Source organism: Delphinus delphis, chromosome 5 (assembly GCF_949987515.2).
Source record: "Delphinus delphis chromosome 5, mDelDel1.2, whole genome shotgun sequence".
Taxonomy (NCBI): domain Eukaryota; kingdom Metazoa; phylum Chordata; class Mammalia; order Artiodactyla; family Delphinidae; genus Delphinus; species Delphinus delphis.
The window spans coordinates 63,742,156-63,760,031 of NC_082687.1; the positions used below are offsets into that span (position 1 = coordinate 63,742,156).

Genomic DNA, 17,876 nt, shown 5'->3' on the forward strand with positions numbered 1-17,876 from the left:
CAAGGCCCAAGCCAGATCATGTCACTCACAGTGTTTAAAATCTTCCAGTGGCTTTCCATTTTGCTAAGAATAACACCTAGGCTCCTTACTGTGGCCTAGAAGGTCCTACATGATCTGCCTACTATACCCTCCTCCAACCTCACCTTCTTCCCATCCCCACCTCAATCACTATGACCCTAGTCACACAAGGCCCCTCTGGCCCAGCTCTTTCCACCTCAGGACCTTTGCATTTACTAGTTCTGCTTGAAACCCTCTTTCCTCAATCTTGTCATGCCTGCCTCTTCGTCATTCAAGTCCCTAGACTCAAACATCACATCCTCAAGGAGTTCTTCCCTGACCATCCAAGATATATCAGCCTTTCTAACTACCCTCTTCCACAGTACTTATTTAATCTTCTTCATAGCACTTAACAACACCTGACTTAGCTCATTTATTTCATTGTTGGTTATGTTTACTGTCTGTTTTTCCCCACCAGAATATAAGTCACTTGAGAGAAGTACTTGTTTGCCAAAAGCTAGACTAGGCTCTGTTGTATAACTGGTGCTGAATAAATATATTCTGACTGACTGACTCATCAACTCCCTTTGGTCTTACTTTGGAAACCACATCCGCCAGGAGGCCTTTCTATTATGTTGCTTTACTGGTAAAATAGGAAAGATGACATATAGCTACTATCCTCTCTCTCAAGTGCTCATTCAAAAGAATGAGGACCACAGCAAACACCACTCAGTAGCCCTGAAAATGTTCTATATTTGCACTGATACAGATTAGTTTGGTTTCTCAGAGTATGATTATGTGCCATGGTATCACTTTTTTAAAGGATTTTTTAAAACCCCCGAACAACCCACTGAGCGTGCCAGGCTCTGTGCTGAGCACCTGCCTTATCTATTATCACAAGTCTGAACAGCCCTGAAACTGGGAACTGTTATCTTCACAATCCCCTTGCTCACCTTGCTCCACCCAACTTCAAAGCTATCCTACTTAAGGACTTTGTCATGTGCTCTTCCCGCTACTAGAACATTCTCTTCTCAGATCTTCACTTAGCTGACTCCTTCTCATTATTCAGGTTTCAGCTCAAATATCCCTTCCTTAAGAGAGGCTTTCCCTGACTACCGTATGCAAAGAAGCTTATTCTCCACCCCCAGCCATAGTCACTCATTTCCCATTTTATTTTTTATTTTTTTCCATTTTATTTTCTTCATAGCACTTACCACTACCTGACATTATCTTATCTGTTTCCTTATTTATTTTCTGTCTCCTTCCATCTTGTTCACTGGGCACGGTGCTGGGCACACAGTAGAGATTCAAATCCTTATTGAATGAATAACGCTCAGGAAGGTTATTACAACATCACACAACTAGTAGTGGTGAGGCAGGAATTTGAACCCAGCTCTTACTGACCCCAAAGTCCATGCTCTTCACCCTCTACCTGCAGTCCCTCTCCATATCTTGCAGCTAGGTCTTCCTTCCTGCCACAGACCACTCTTTCAAGGTTTTCTTTTCCAATGACTTTGGTCTATACCCTATAGAAGCAAAACAACACCCTAGGAACAAACAGAAAGTGAGCTGAAGGATGCCAAGGTAGTGATGGCTTACAGGACGGATGGGCATTTCAATTCTTTCTCTTTCAAAGCACAGACCCTCTATCTTAATCCTTGGATAGGCAAGGTCTACAGTTCTTGGAGTTGCAACAGCAGTCAGGGCAGACGTCGCAATTTTGGTTTTAGTCTAGGGGAGAAAAAGAGAACAGTACCTGTAAGCATCAATCAATAAACACTATCGCAATCAAAGTTACAAAGTAGTATCTGACCACTGGACCAGACTTCTCAGTAAATCCAGCAAAAAGGATGAGAATACTGCAGTAACCTATGATCATAGCTGAAAGGATCAGTTTCCATCCTTCTCAAACTAGGTTGTATAAATTCCAACCCAGATTTTTTGGAACTTACTGTGAAACTAAAGATGGGGAGAAAATGACAAGTACACAAATGGACTAAGAGATAAATGGCAATGCTGATTACTAGAACAATAAACTCAGCCAAGAGGGAAGTTCTCAGCCCTATCACATGAGAACACTATAAGGGGGAGAGCTCTGCTCTGTTCTTAATTATCTTGCCCTTTGGAAATTGGAATTCACATTATTACAAATCCCCATGCTTAAAATGAATTTAAGTAGCTCTCTTCTAATTGGAATGGACAATACAAAGTAACCAACGACAAGAGGAAGAAAGGCAGAACAGAACCATATCTCCATAGACAATGTTGTACTGGTCCCCCAAGACACTCCTCACTACCTTAATTGTGGAAATGTGTTCAAATTACATCGTCTTCTATTTAAATTACTTATATCCAAACTCAAAACTTACCACAAAACTTTGAGGTGGGAATATAATCAATAACTGGAAATGAAATAGGGTTTTAACTGTGGGTAGAAAATTAACACACAAGGTATGTTCCAAACCCCTTCTTATGTTGTTTAAAATGATGACGATGGACTTCCTTGGTGGCGCAATGGTTAAGAAGCTGCCTGCCAGTGCAGGGGACACGGGTTCGAGCCCTGGTCCGAGAAGATCCCACATGCTGTGGAGCAACTAAGCCCGTGTGCCACAACTACTGAGCCTGTGCTCTAGAGCCTGCGAGCCACAACTACTGAGCCCACGTGCCACAACTACTGAAGCCCGCGTGCCTAGAGCCTGTGCTCTGCAACAAGAGAAGCCACTGCAATGAGAAGCACGTGCACCGCAACAGAGAGTAGCCCCCGCTCGCTGCAACTAGAGAAAGCCTGTGCCCAGCAATGAAGACCCAACACAGTCAAAAATAAATAAATAAAAATGATGACGATGATGATACTAACACAGACAGTATTTTATACCTATTAATTCATTTATTTCTCACCTGCATATCATTTTTATTTCTATTTCACTAATGGAGAAACCAAGGTATTGTGAAGTTTGGCATTTTATTTAACTTTATATAGTTTGTAAGTGGCAGAGCTGGGATTCAAACAAAGGTCCTATCTATCTACACAATACCATGAAGTACTAATCAAGCATTTCCAATGAATAAAGCTTTGTCCCCTATCAGCCTCTTGGAAAATCAAAAAAATATATGACAACCAGTGCCTTCAATTAAGGCTTACAATCAAAAAGGAAATAAAACATCATTCATTAATTCGTTATACAAATATCTCTTAATTATATTATGTAAGACAAAACAAAGAATAATAAACAGTACCTTTCCTTAAAGTAGTTTTCAACTTAGAAGGAATCATAAACCTATAAGCAAATCACTGATTATTTGATATCCATAAAAGAGAATAAAGTTTTGAGGAATATCAGAGGAAATGTGGGAGAATCCAAGAAGAATTCTCTTTTCATGGATAAAGGGATATTAAATTGGGCCTTGAAGGAAGGATCAGATTCTGACAAGTAGAGGGAGGAGAAAAGATAGGGAGAATGAAGGAAGGAAGATTGAAGGGAAAGTCTGGACACAGAAGCAAGGAGGCATGGAGGAGATTGTGTCTGGTCAGGCAGGGAGATCAGGCTTGCAAATATATCTGAAACTAGGTTAGATGTGGAGGGCACTGCTCACAGCTAGCGAAGAACCATGAAATCTTTTCACTGGAGAGGAAGCATGGTCAGGGCTGGAGATTAATCTGTCAGGCATGTGGGAGAAAGACTGGAGCGGGAAGCCAGAAGGACAATAAGAAAGTTATGGCCAAAAGAAGAAAAGGGTATACATAACCTACCCTATTCTAATATATATATATATATATATTTTTTTTTTCTTTTTTTAAAATAAATTTATTTATTTATTTTTGGCTGCATTGGGTCTTTGTTGCTGCACGTGGGCTTTCTCTAGTTGTGGCAAGTGGGGGCTACTCTGCGTTGCGGTGCACGGGCTTCTCATTGCAGTGGCTTCTCTTGTTGTGGAGCATGGGCTCTAGGTGCATAGGCTTTAGTAGTTGTGGCTCCCGGGCTCTAGAGCACAGGCTCAGTAGTTGTGGCGCAAGGGATTAGTTGCTCTGTGGCATGTGGGATCTTCCCGGCCCAGGGCTCGAACCTGTGTCCCCTGCATTGGCAGGCGGATTCTGAACCACTGCGCCACCAGGGAAGCCCTAAAATATTTTTAAATTTACAATAATTTAAGCAAAATGATACTTGCATAAAAATAGATCAGTGTAACCACATAGAGAATTCAGAAATATTATCTAATACAGTGGTTCTCAATTTTTTTGGTCTAGAGCCCATTTACACTTTTTTTTAATTGAATAAATTTGATGTGTAACATTCTTTACCCTCTTAAAAAGTGACTGAGGGCTTCCAAAGACTGAGACATTTAAGAACATTTATTATTTCAAGTAAAAAGAACCCATTACATGGAAATACAAATATTTTTTATGATGAAGAACTATATTTTCCAAAACAAAAAAAATTGTGACAAGACTGATATGTTTACATTTTTGCAAATCTCTTTAATATCTGGTTTAAGAAGACACTGTTTTTTGTTTGAAGTATATGAAGAAAATCCAGTTCACCGTACTAGTTGGAAAAGAGTATATTTCAACAGCTTTTTCAGATAATTGTGGATATTCTTCTTTGATACTAAAATAAAACTTGACAAAGGGTAGTTTCTTAAAAATAAGAGTTGCGGGCTTCCCTGGTGGCGCAGTGGTCGAGAGTCCACCTGCCGATGCAGGGGACACGGGTTCGTGTCCCGGTCCGGGAAGATCCCACATGCCGCGGAGCGGCTGGGCCCGTGAGCCATGGCTGTTGAGCCTGGCGTCCGGGGCCTGTGCTCCGCAACGAGAGAGGCCACAACAGTGAGAGGCCCGTGTACCGCAAAAAAAAAAACAAAAAAAAAACATAAGAGTTGCAATGTACAATCTGAAACTGTCAAGGAACTTTTCATACTCCATTACCATAAAATCCATTTGCCTATCTTACACATTGAGTGAACCTTTTACTTGTGCATAATTTTGAACTTTCAGATTACTTAAAAGGTTCTGGGAAACCTTTATGCATACCTGGGTCACATTTTTGAAAACCGTTGCCCTAGTATAAATAACATTGTGGTATATAATAACTGTGGCAGTGAACAAATAAAGGCTGGGGCAATCATGAGGGAGAGGCAGATTCTTACCGCATATTTTACATAGAAATATACTTCAAATAAGTTGAGGAATTATCTACTTTAAAAATAAAAAGAAACCACAAAAATAGTACAGGAAAATAGAGGTGACCAGTGGTGTGCAGGTAAATGTTTAACAGTTAGCTCCTCAGAGAAAAAAGACTGATTTGTAGTGCTTGCCAATTTCTATGGTGCAAAAATTCCCACCATGGTCAATTTCAAACTATGAAGGTGATGGATCTCACTAAATGCAAAGTTAGAAAGAGATGTGTACCATCAGCTCTTGTGAGCCAGTACAAGCACACTACTGGGGGTGATTTTCTGAATTCTTTTGGGGTAGAATTTTCTAATCATAAAGCAATGGAAGAAATCTCAAAATAATAAGATTATGGGTTTTACCACACATAAAATTTTAACCTCAAGATAACCAAAACAAAATTAAAAGGCAAATTAGAAGTTCTGCTTCCAGTAATAGCAGAGTAGCTTGTATTGAACTAATCTTCTTGCCTATAACAGTTAGAGACTCTGAATAAAACATTGAAAACAAAACAAAACAAAACAGAACTCTTTGAAAGCACTGGAAAGAAATCAGAATTAGGCAGAAACTAGACAGGATAAGACTCTTGAAAGAAGGAAAGCAGTTCATCCTCGCCCCTTCCTGATCATTTGGGAGAGCAAAGCAAGGTAGGTGTCTCAGTCTGGTGGGAAGGGAGAAGGCACAGTGGCCCATAGCAGGATGTTAGGGCCAGAGCATCAAGAGAAGGGTCGACCAAGTAAGAGGGATTGAGATATCAGAGATACCAGTAAGAGATCAGAGCTTTGGGAAGGGGCCTCCCAGTATGAAGTGTCAGAGACTGAGTGGCATAGTGCAGGGTGTAAGAGCCCATATGCAGAAAGAGAAGACAGCAGAGATGGGGGAATGATTATACACAGAGAGGACATGTATTAAGGGTAATGGGAGCCAGGTTTTTAACTTTCAGAGACAAGCATTACAAATAAGGCAAGGGAGGAAAAGAATAAACTCGGTAGTGTTGGATCAGAATTGGAGGTAAAGGTGAAAAATCATATATAAATCGATATGGAAATAAATATAGACGAAAATGTGTGTATGTATGTGAATAAACACCAAAGATTCATAATCTTACCCTAATTACAAGAAACATTCAGACAAATTCAGTTTGTCCGCTATTCTATAAAATAACTGGATGGTAATATTCAATAGTGTTCAAGGTCAACAAGGCAAAAACGATTGAAGAACCATTCCAGACTGAAGGAGACTAAAGATACTTGACAACACATGATTTTGAACTGGATTATTCCTCTATAAAGGATATTATAGAGGAAAAATAAGTGAAACTTGAATGGGGTCCAAAGATGGATACAATGAGTGAAGAGATTAAAGGTCCAAGAGAAATATGTAAATTATATATATTTTTAAAAAACCAAATGGAAATCCAAGAACTGAAAAACACAGCATCTAAATTAAAAATCCATTGGATGAGATTAACAGAAGATTGTTCATTGTGGTAAAAAGAACTGATGCCATTGAGTAGAGGTGAATATAAATTATTTAAAATAAAGCATATAGAGAAAAATATTGAAAAAAAATAAAACAACCTCAGTGATCTATGGTATAGAATATGATGATATAGCACAGGTATAACTAGAGGCCTCAGAGGAAGAATGACACAGAAAAAAAGTCTGAATAAATGATAGCAGAACTATTGAAAAATTTGATTGAAAGCAACATCCCACAAATCCTTGAATTTCAGGGAACCACAGGTAGGACAAATACCAAGAAAACTGTATGCAGGCAAATTTAGCCATACTGCTAAAAACCAAAGATAAAGAGAAAATCTTAAAATAGCCAAAGGAAAAAGACACATTAAATATAGAGTAAAAATTATAATTTTAGCTGGCATCTCACCAGAAACCATGGAGGCCAGAAGATCATGAAAAGATACTCTAAAGCGTTATCAACCTAAAATATGTTTGCATATCCAACAAACATATCCTTTACAAATAAAAATAAAATAAGAACATTTCCAGAGTAACAAAAACTGAATGATCCACTCTATAAGAAATGGTAAAAGAAATTCTTAAAAACAGTTGAGAAAAAAATAAACAAATACAAAAATTGACTCTTTGGAAAGATTAATAAAGCTAATTTGTTAATCCCTAGCAGGTCTGATCAAGAAATAAAAAGAGAAAACAAATTAACAAACAGGAATTAAAGCGTCACCACTATATATCTTAAAGCTCTTAAAGAGAAAAATATATATATTACCATTAAAAACTTTATGCAAATAAATTCAACATAGAAGAATGGACAAATTCTTTTAAAATACAAAACAGACACAAGAAGAAATAAAAAATCTGATTTGACCTATACCCTAAAGGAATACCTGAAGAAATTTAATTCATAATTAAAAACCTCCCCATAAAGAAAACACTAAGCCCAGATTGATTTAAGGGTAAATTATCTCAAATATTTAAGGAAGAAATAACATGAATCTTACACAAATATACAGAAAATAAAAAAGCAGGAAATACTTCTCAACTCATTTTACAAGACCAACATAACCCTAATTCCCAAACTCAACAGATATATTTTTAACTATAGATCACTATCCATCATGAACATAGATACAAAGTTCCTCACTAAAATATTAGGAAATCAAATTCAAAATGTCTGGGCTTTCCTGGTGGTGCAGTGGTTGAGAGTCCGAGGGGACACGGGTTCATGCCCCGGTCCGGCAAGATCCCACATGCTGCGGAGCGGAGGGGCCCGTGAGCCATGGCCACTGAGCCTGCGCGTCTGGAGCCTGTGCTCCGCAACAGGAGAGGCCACAACAGTGAGAGGCCCACATGCCGCAAAAACAAAACAAAACAAAACCAAAAAAACAACTCTAAGCAACTATGCACAGAAGTATGCACATTAACAAAATAAAGAGAAAAGATCATTTGGGCTTCTCAGTCAAGAATAATACTTATTCTTGTATCTTGATTATGGTGGTTAATGAATGGGTATATATATTTGTTAAAAGCTTATTAAACTATACAAGATCTATACATTTAAAATTTTATACATATATTATAATTTTAGTATATTATATTATATATTTAGTGTATTTAGTATATTATATATTACTAAATATATATATATATTTAGTAATTATAACCCCAAACTTTAAGTTACAAGCTGGGAAAAATATGCACATCATATATAACAGATGAAGGATTAATATCCCTAAGATGTAAAGAATTTTGTGAATCAATAAAAAATGAACAGACCAGTAGAAAAATAAAGCCATGAACAAATTTAGAAAAGGAAAATACACATGGCAAATAAATGTAGAGAACGATATGACTTTATTAATAATCGGAGAAATGAAATTTCTCCTAATCCATGAGGTCATTATACCAACATGTCTCTCCCCCATCATTCTCAATCTTGATTATTTTCTGAGAATAAAAATTCTAGAAGTAAAATGACTGAATCAAAGGTATGAACATTTTTGAGGTGATTCACATAAAGTCCGAAAATGTGTTACAACAAAAGTGATTTTTATTTACATATTCACTTGCATTATTTGGGCTGCCTTTTTTTTACTGCACATAATATATTAATTATTTATTTTATAAAATATTAATTTTATAATAAAATAGATCTCATTAAAATAGTTATGGATTAAGTGAGCTATGAAACCAACCCCTTTCTTTTTAAGTTTTGAGGTCCTAACAGCTATTATAAAAAGAGACTTGGTATGACATTCATAGAGGTAAAAGGACTTCCTACAGTGTATCCATACAAAGTCTCTGGTGGCAAGTAACCTCAGGTACCTGTAATAGTAACTTGACTTCTTTTGTGAGCATGTGTTATTTTTAAACTCTGAGAAGATTTAGAATTAACTGTCAAAAGCCTAAGAAAATCAAAATCATAGAATTAATACTTTGTCTTAATAATAAATATGTGCAAGAATTGATGGAATTTGAACAGGGACCATAGATTAGTTATAGTATTATACCAATGTTAAATTTCCTGATCTTGATAACAGTATGGTAGTTATATAAGATAATGTCCTCTTGTTAGGAAACACACACTGAAGTACTGAGGAAAAGGGGTATATGATGTCTGTCATTAACTTTCAAAAATGATTCAGGGAAAAGATTAAATATACACACACACACACACACCACGGAGGAGAGAGAATGATAAAGCCAATGGACTTTAACTTTTGCAGATTTTCAGTAAATTTGAAATTATTGTTAAAACAAAAAATAAGTGTATATTATTAAAATAAAAAGCAGGGGGCTTCCCTGGTGGTGAAGTGGTTGAGAGTCCGCCTGCCGATGCAGGGGACATGGGTTCATGCCCCGGTCCGGGAAGGTCCCACATGCTGCGGAGCAGCTGGGCCCGTGAGCCACGGCTGCTGGGCCTGCGTGTCTGGAGCCTGTGCTCTGCAGTGGGAGAGGCCACAACAGTGAGAGGCCCGCGTATCACACAAAAAAATAAATAAATAAAAATAAATAAAAAATAAAAAGCAGGTATATGTTTTAAGAGAATTTGGCCTGTAAGAGTGATAACACTACAATTGCAATTTGAAATATATAACAGAGTAACTGTTTAGAATTATAACATTAAGTTGAAATCTTAAATTTATGTCATTCTGAGACTGGCTGGGACCTGAGACCCTTGACTGTAGTGCTTCCACCTTAACAAATGCCTCCTGGAGCAACAGAATACAAATAAACTAAAAGGGACTAAAAAGAACTGCACGCATGCGCAGTTGGGGCAAATTATGAACAATAAGAACATACAAAAAGGCCAAAACCCAACTGCCACTTTTGAGGTACCAGGAGCAAAAGTAGGGTACTATGCATGATCCCTCTACCCAGCACCATCAAGAGGGTGGGCCCACCACGTATGCCACCCCCCAGCCCGATCCACCTATTGGCCCCTATCTTCACCCTGTTTAAAGGACCAGCTCGCCTCCTCTCAGGGAGTGAGCAAGGGCATGTGTTACTTGTTTTCCCTCCCTCCTGCTATAGCACGAGTCCCAGTAAAGCCTTACCTGAATTTCTCATCTGGCCTCTTATCAATTTCTATTGATTAAAGAGTCCAAGAACCTTAGTCAGTATCAATTCTTACAACGTTAAAAAACTTCAGGTTCACTATATTTATAAGTTTAAAGTATTAGATTTTTAATAATTATTTAATATTTGAGAAGGTTTTGTTAATGTAGATGGTTGAAATAAAATACTTTAAAAAGAAATCAAATTTAATGTATTTATAAAGTATTTGAAGGTATTTAATTAAGTTTGGAAACCAAATCAAGCATTATTTAGGACTCTTAAAAGTCACTGTCAAAAACTGCTAGAATTGGGCTTCCCTGGTGGCGCAGTGGTTGAGAGTCTGCCTGCCGATGCAGGGGACACGGGTTCGTGCCCCGGTCCGGGAAGATCTCACATGCCACGGAGCGGCTGGGTCCGTGAGCCATGGCCGCTGAGCCTGCGCGTCCGGAGCCTGTGCTCCGCAACGGGAGAGGCCACAACAGTGAGAGGTCCGCGTACCGAAAAAAAAAAAAAAAAAAAAAACCCGCAAGCCACGTGGGGTGGTAAAAAAAAACCCAAACAATAACAAAGTAAAACATAAAATTAGACTAGGAAACTAACAGATATGTTAGAAAGAATGCAAAAATAGATGAATCAACAACCGGAAGGTATGTTAGTACCACAATAGTGAAAAAGAGGAGGAGGTTTTTTTTTTTCCCTTCAGAGTCAGAGAATCTGGGTGCATTAATCAAAAATAATGAGTAAAATGATCCGTCTGACAATTCTCATTGCTGCCTAGGTTTCAGGAGAATAACGAACTAACTTTATTAATCAACAGTTCCTGATTGTTACAAAGTGTCATCCATAATCTCCCTTCATTTTAATAATACTTGCTGAATGCTAAAAAGAAAAGAAAAAAAAAAAGAGGTCATGAAAGGCCTTGGCTGTTGAGGGCGGGGCCTAAGCAAGGGCAAGTTTTGGGTGGTGGGTGGGGCCTATGCTCAGGAACCACAGGGCTGAAAAAGGCCCTGTGGGCTGTGGGGGTGGGGCTTAGGCTCAAGGAACAGAAAGGGCCCAGGCGTGCCCCCTACCCCTGGTCTCAGAGGGCAGGAGACCTCACCTGGGAGCCCAACAGGCTTCCTGGGCTCGAGTGGGCGGGGCAAACTCCCTCCTCTCCTCTCCCACTCCTCCGGTCTGGGGTCCGGGAGGGCCCCTCTCGCCTGCCTCTCCTGATCTCCTGGCCTCCCTCCTATGCCCTCAGGACCAATGGTGGGGGGCCTTGGAGGGCAGGGAACTGGCCTGGGAGCTCAGCAGTCTCCCCAGGCCCCAGTGAGCAGGGCAATCACCCTCTGGTCCTCTCCCACTTCTCCTGGATGGCCCCTCCCCGCTGCCACTCCTGATCTCCCTGGCCTCCCTCCTATGCCCCCAGGACCCACGCGGCCTGGATGGGGCTTTGGAGGGGGGGAACCAGCTTGGGAGCTCAGCAGGCTCTGTGGCCCCAGTGGGCCAGGTGATCACCCGCTGCTCCTCTCCCGCTCTTCCCTGAGAGTCCCTCCCGCCTGCCTCTCCTGATCTCCCCGGCCTCAGGAGTGCCGATCTTCTCTGGCCTCCACTTCTCCTCCCTCAGTCCCCCTACATCCTACTGGTTCACTCTGGGATTCCTCCCGTCTCCTTGGTGGTTAGAGTCCCCCACCAGCGGCCAGCAGGTGCCCTAGTTGTGGGGAGAGCTAACTCCGCAGCTTCCCACACCGCCATCTTGACTCCTCCCCCCGGCTGTTGTTTAAAATCACTAAGTTTGGGGGTGGTTTGGTATAAAGCAACAGATAACCAGATCAGAACTTTAAGGATGGGTTCTTTGTTCAGGCATACTGTGTTTTATTGTACTTTGCAGATACTGCGTTTTTCACAAATTGAAGTTTTGTGGCAACCCTGCATCAAGCAAGTCTATCGGCACCATTTCCCCACAACAGCATTTGCTCACTTTGTATCTCTGTGTCAGAAATATTCTCACAAGTGCCCATCATCGGATGAATGGATAAAGAAGATGTGGCACATATATACAATGGAATATTACTCAGCCATAAAAAGAAACGAAATTGAGCTATTTGTAATGAGGTGGATAGACCTAGAGTATGTGGCACATATATACAATGGAATATTACTCAGCCATAAAAAGAAACGAAATTGAGCTATTTGTAATGAGGTGGATAGACCTAGAGTCTGTCATACAGAGTGAAGTAAGTGAGAAAGAAAAAGACAAATACCGTATGCTAACACATATATATGGAATTTAAGAAAAAAAATGTCATGAAGAACCTAGGGGTAAAGCAGGAATAAAGATGCAGACCTCCTAGAGAACGGACTTGAGGTTATGGGGAGGGAGAAGGGTGAGCTGTGACAGGGCGAGAGAGAGTCATGGGCATATACACACTAACAAACGCAGTAAGGTAGATAGCTAGTGGGAAGCAGCCGCATGGCACAGGGATATTGGCTCGGTGCTTTGTGACAGCCTGGAGGGGTGGGATAGGGAGGGTGGGAGGGAGGGAGACGCAAGAGGGAAGACATATGGGAACATATGTTTATGTATGACTGATTCACTTTGTTATAAAGCAGAAACTAACACACCATTGTAAAGCAATTATACCCCAATAAAGATGTTAAAAAAAAAAAGAAATATTCTCACAATATTTCAAACTTTTACATTTTTATTATATTATGCTGATATGTGATCAGTGATCTTTGACATTACTATTGCAAAAAGATTACAACTCACTGAAGGTTCTGATGATGGTTAAGATTTTTTAGCAGTATTTTTTTAACTAAGGTGTGTACATTGTTTTTTTAGACATAATGCTATTGCACATTTAATAGAATACAGTAGTGTAAACATAACCTTTATATGCACTGGGAAAGCAAAAAGTTTGTGTGACTTGCTTTATTGCAATATTTGCTTTATTGCGGTGGTCTAGAACTGAACCCAAAATATCTCTGAGGTATGCCTGTACTGGTTCTAGACCATCTGGAATTTGTTTTCTGAGCAGATTAGATTTAAAGCTATTAATGATCCTATGGCCAGTCGTTTAAAAAAAAAAAAAAAGACACTGGTAATCCGTGGCATGCACTGACAAAACAGAAAGCAAGATTTGGTAATCAAGCAGCTGCTGACAGAGATCATTTTAGTGAAATAAAGAGGTATAGTGAGGTGGGCTCATTGCTTCTAAGTGCACTGGAGAACTTGAGGAAAGAAATTACCAGCTCAGGCCTTTAAATTCCCACCTTAAGGCATAGTTAAGGGACCAGAAAGTTTTTGTGACTTACCCAAAAGAAACCCTTATCTTTAATGGTCACAGGACTGAAAATTCTCAAAACCAAGCTCAAAATCTAATTCTGTGAGTGGATGAATTACAGCACAAATTGAATTCCCAAACTTACATGGTCTCCTATATTAAAGTTAGGGCAATGATTGAGAAGGAATTGGACCTTAAAAATTGGAATCGGAACATAAGGGCACATTCCAATGAAGGGGGGGCTTTGAAGCCCTGAACATACCTGAGCCTTCCTTAGCAATAGAATCAGCCCTTCCTCCCTTGTCTGAACAGGCAAGACTCTCCTATAATTGCCTCTCCTGAAGTAAATATCTTCTAGGGGACTGCTGAACTACCCCTAGTCTCTCTCATTTCTTCTAGATCTATGACCAGACCCAAGTCCCAGCTGCTGTAACAGTCTTCCATAGACTTCTCATCAGCTCCCACAATTGCTTAAGGTTAATTCTATAACATGCATTGTGGTTCTGCTTCTCTCATCAAATCCTGACTGATACATTAGGCACAGGGCAGATAGTCAGAAAAATTCATTTGGTAAGAGGGGAAAATAAACATGAAGAAAAGGAAAAAACACATCTAGAAATAAGAGGGGAGCACATTACAGTTACAAACATGCTACATGTTACAAAGTGCATCAGGAACTGTTTCTTTCACATGGACCCACTTACGCTTCTTGGAGGAACATAGTTTGGATTTGTGACTTTGGGTATTGAGAGTTGTAATATCCGGGGAGAAGGATCAGAGATTTGAAGAGAATCTCTTAAGTAATCACTGAAGGGCCTATATGCAAATGGAACATGAAATATTATAATCACTGGAGGAACAATAACTGCATTCTTCATTGCTATAATCAACCTCCAATCAATTATATTTATTGTTTCTATCTTAGGAACATCTTTTCCCATAATCATTAGTGTTCTTTCTACTAGATCGGTGTTTCTTAAAGTTGTTTTACTATGATCCACAGTAAGAAGTACATTTTATATTGTGATACAATATATGTAAATCTGTGTATCTGAAACAAAATGATCATGAAACGATGCTTTCCCTAGGCAATGCATTCTGATTTTTAAATTTTCATTTGATTTCATAAAAACAACAACTGGAATTGATTTCATGATCCACTGATAGGTTGAGACTTGCAGTTTAAAAAACACCTCACTTCCTACCAAAACCTCCTATTAAAACCCTGAGATAAAAATTCCAGTCACTACCAAGAACCCTCTGTGATGGCCAGTCTCCTCTGCAGTGCAGTTTGAGATAGTGCTGGACATAACTCCCAGCAACCTGGCCGATTATCATAGGTGGTTTCCCCACATACTCCTTTCCCAGAACAGAAACCTATCAACCAACAAACCTACAAACCTAATATGGAAAAAGGTTTTCTCAAATAAATATGATTACCCTCTAGGGGTAGTCTGTTAGCTTTAAAACTTGATATATAGTTAACATACCATAGAAGTTACCCTTTTAAAGTGTACAATTCTATGCTTTCTAGAATATTCACAAAATTGTGCAACCATCACCACTACCTAAATTCAGAACGTTTTCAACACCCTAAAGAGAAATCCCATACCTATTAAAATCCCATCCTATTACCCCCTCCCCAGCCCCTCCCCACCTCTAGGAACTAGTAATCTACTTTCTATCTCTATGAATCTGCCTATTCTGGAAATTTCAAATACATGGAATCATACAAATAAGTCACGTTTTGTGTGTAGCTTCCTTCACTTGGCATATTTTTAAGAATCATGTATGAGTATGTCTTTCCTTTTATGGTTGAATAATATCCCATTATATGGATTTGTCACATTTTGTTTATCCATGCAACCATTGATGAACATTTGAGTTGCTTCCACTTTTTGGCTATTTTGGAATGATGCTGTGAATATTCATGTACAAGCTTTCGTGTGAACATATGTTTTCAACTGTCTTGGGTACATGCCTAGGAGTGGAGTTGCTGATCATATGATAATTCTATGTTTAACATTTTGAGGACCTGGAAAACTATTTTCCACGTAAGCTTCACCAGTTTACATTCCCACCAGCAATATATGAGGGTTTCAATTTCTCCACATCCTCTCCAAGTAATTTTCTCTTTATTATTATTATTGCCATTCTAGAGGTGTGAAGTAGAATCTCAGGGTTTTAACATGCAGTTCCAAGATGACTAATGATATTTAGCATCTTCTCATGTGCTTCTTGTTCCTTGTATATTTTCTGTGGAGAAATGTCTATTCAAGTCCTTTGCTTATTTTTTAAATTGGGTTATTTGTCTTTTTTGAACAGTATTAAGAATTCTTTGTATATATTCTGAATACTAGTCTCTTATCAGATATATGATCTGCAAATATTTTCTCCCAATTTACGAGTTGTCTTTTCATTCCCTTGAGAGTGTCCTTTGATGCAGAAAAGTTTTTACTTTTAATGAAGTCCAATTTATTGTATTTTTGTCACATGTGTTTTGGGTGTCATATCTAAGAAACCACTGCTTAGGTCATAGAGATATATGCCTATGTTTTCTTCTACGAGTTTTATAATTTTAGCTCTCATATTTAGGTCTGTGATCCATTTTGAATTAACTTTTGTGTATGGTGTGAAGTAGGGGTTCAACTTCATTCTTTTGCATGTGGATATCCAGTTATCCTAGCACCATTTGTTTAAAAGACTATTCTTCCTCAATTAAACTGTCTAGGCATCCTTGTCAAAAATCAACTGACATATACCATAAGGGTTTATTTCTGGACTCTCAATTCTATTCCATTGATCTATATGTCTATTCTTATGCCAGTAACACTGTCTTGATTACTGTAGCTTTTTAGTAAGTTTTCAAATCAGAAGCTGTAAGTCTTCCAACTTTGTTATTCTTTTTCAAGATTGTTTTTGCTATTCTAGGTCTCTTGCATTTCTATATGAATTTTAGAATCACCTTGTCAATTTCTACCCAAAAAGGAGAGCTGGACTTTTAATAGGGATTGTACTAAATCTGTCGATCAATTTGGTGAGAAGTGTCATCATAACAAAATTAAGACTTCTAATCCATGAACAGAGAATGTCTTTCTATGTATTTAAATCTTCAATTTCTTTCAACAATGTTTGTAGCTTTCTGTGTACATACATTGCACTTCTTTTGTTAAGTTTATTCCTCAGTATTTTGTTCTTTTATTTTTAATTATATTAAAATATATATAACATAAAATTTACCATCTTCACCATTTTTCAGTGTATAGTACAGTAGCATTAAATGTATTCACATCGTTGTGCAACCAACCTCCAGAACAATTTTTGTCATGCAAATCTCTATATCCATTAAACAACTCCTCATTCTCCCCACCCCCTAGCCCCTGAAAACCACCATCTTACTTTCTGTGTATGAATTTTTTTTTTTTTTTTTTTTTTGTTTGTTTTTAATTTTATTTATTTATTTATGGCTGTGTTGGGTCTTTGTTTCTGTGCGAGGGCTTTCTCTAGTTGTGGCAAGCGGGGGCCACTCTTCATCGCAGTGCGCAGTCCTCTCACTATCGCGGCCTCTCTTGTTGCGGAGCATAGGCTCCAGACGCGCAGGCTCAGTAATTGTGGCTCACGGGCCCAGTTGCTCCGCGGCATGTGGGATCTTCCCAGACCAGGGCTCGAACCTGTGTCTCCTGCATTGGCAGGCAGACTCTCAACCACTGCGCCACCAGGGAAGCCCTCTGTGTATGAATTTGACTACAGTTGGTACTGTGTATAAGTGGAGTCATACAGTATTTGGTTTCTTGTGACTGGCTTATTTCATTTAGCATAATGTCCTCAAGGTTCATCCATGTTGTAGCATTTGTCAGAATTTTCTTCCTTTTTAAGGCTAATATTCCATTGCACGTATTGTTTTGTGCTTTTTGACGTTGCTGTAAATGGAACTGTTTCTTAATTTTATTTTCAGATTGTTCATTGCTAGTGGATAGATATACAATTGATTTTTGTATATTGATCTTGGATTCTGTGCCTTCCTGAACTAATTTATTAGCTCTAATCGTTTTCATGTGGATCCCCTGAGGTTTTCTATATATAAGATCATGTCATCTATGAGTAGAGAGTTATCAATACTTCTTCCTTTACAACCTGAATAGCTTTATTTCTTTCTCTTGCCTAACTGCCCTGACTCAAACCTCTAGTATGATGTTGAATAGAAGTGGTGAGAGCTGATGTTCTTGTCTTATTCCTGATCTTAGGGTGAAAGGTTTTAGTCTTTCACCACTAATTATGATGATAGCTGTGGGCTCTTTGTAGACGCCCTTTATCAAGCTGAGGAAGTTCACTTCTCTACCTAGTTTGTGGAGTATGATACGTGTTAAATTTTGTTAAGTGCTTTTTCTGAGTCTATTCAGGTAA

The 17,876-nt window shown here is 38.8% G+C and overlaps 1 protein-coding gene across 1 annotated transcript in view; it reads right to left on the minus strand.

Moving 5' to 3' along the window:
* SPMAP2L (sperm microtubule associated protein 2 like) overlaps positions 1-17,876 on the minus strand; it is a 58,214-nt gene that overhangs the window by 2,228 nt on the left and 38,110 nt on the right. The window contains exons 6-7 of the mRNA XM_060011739.1: positions 14,177-14,288; positions 1,597-1,728 (exon numbers count right to left, since the gene is read on the minus strand). Of these exons, the coding sequence (XP_059867722.1) occupies positions 1,597-1,728; positions 14,177-14,288 (244 nt within the window). The remainder of the gene's footprint in view (positions 1-1,596; positions 1,729-14,176; positions 14,289-17,876) is intronic.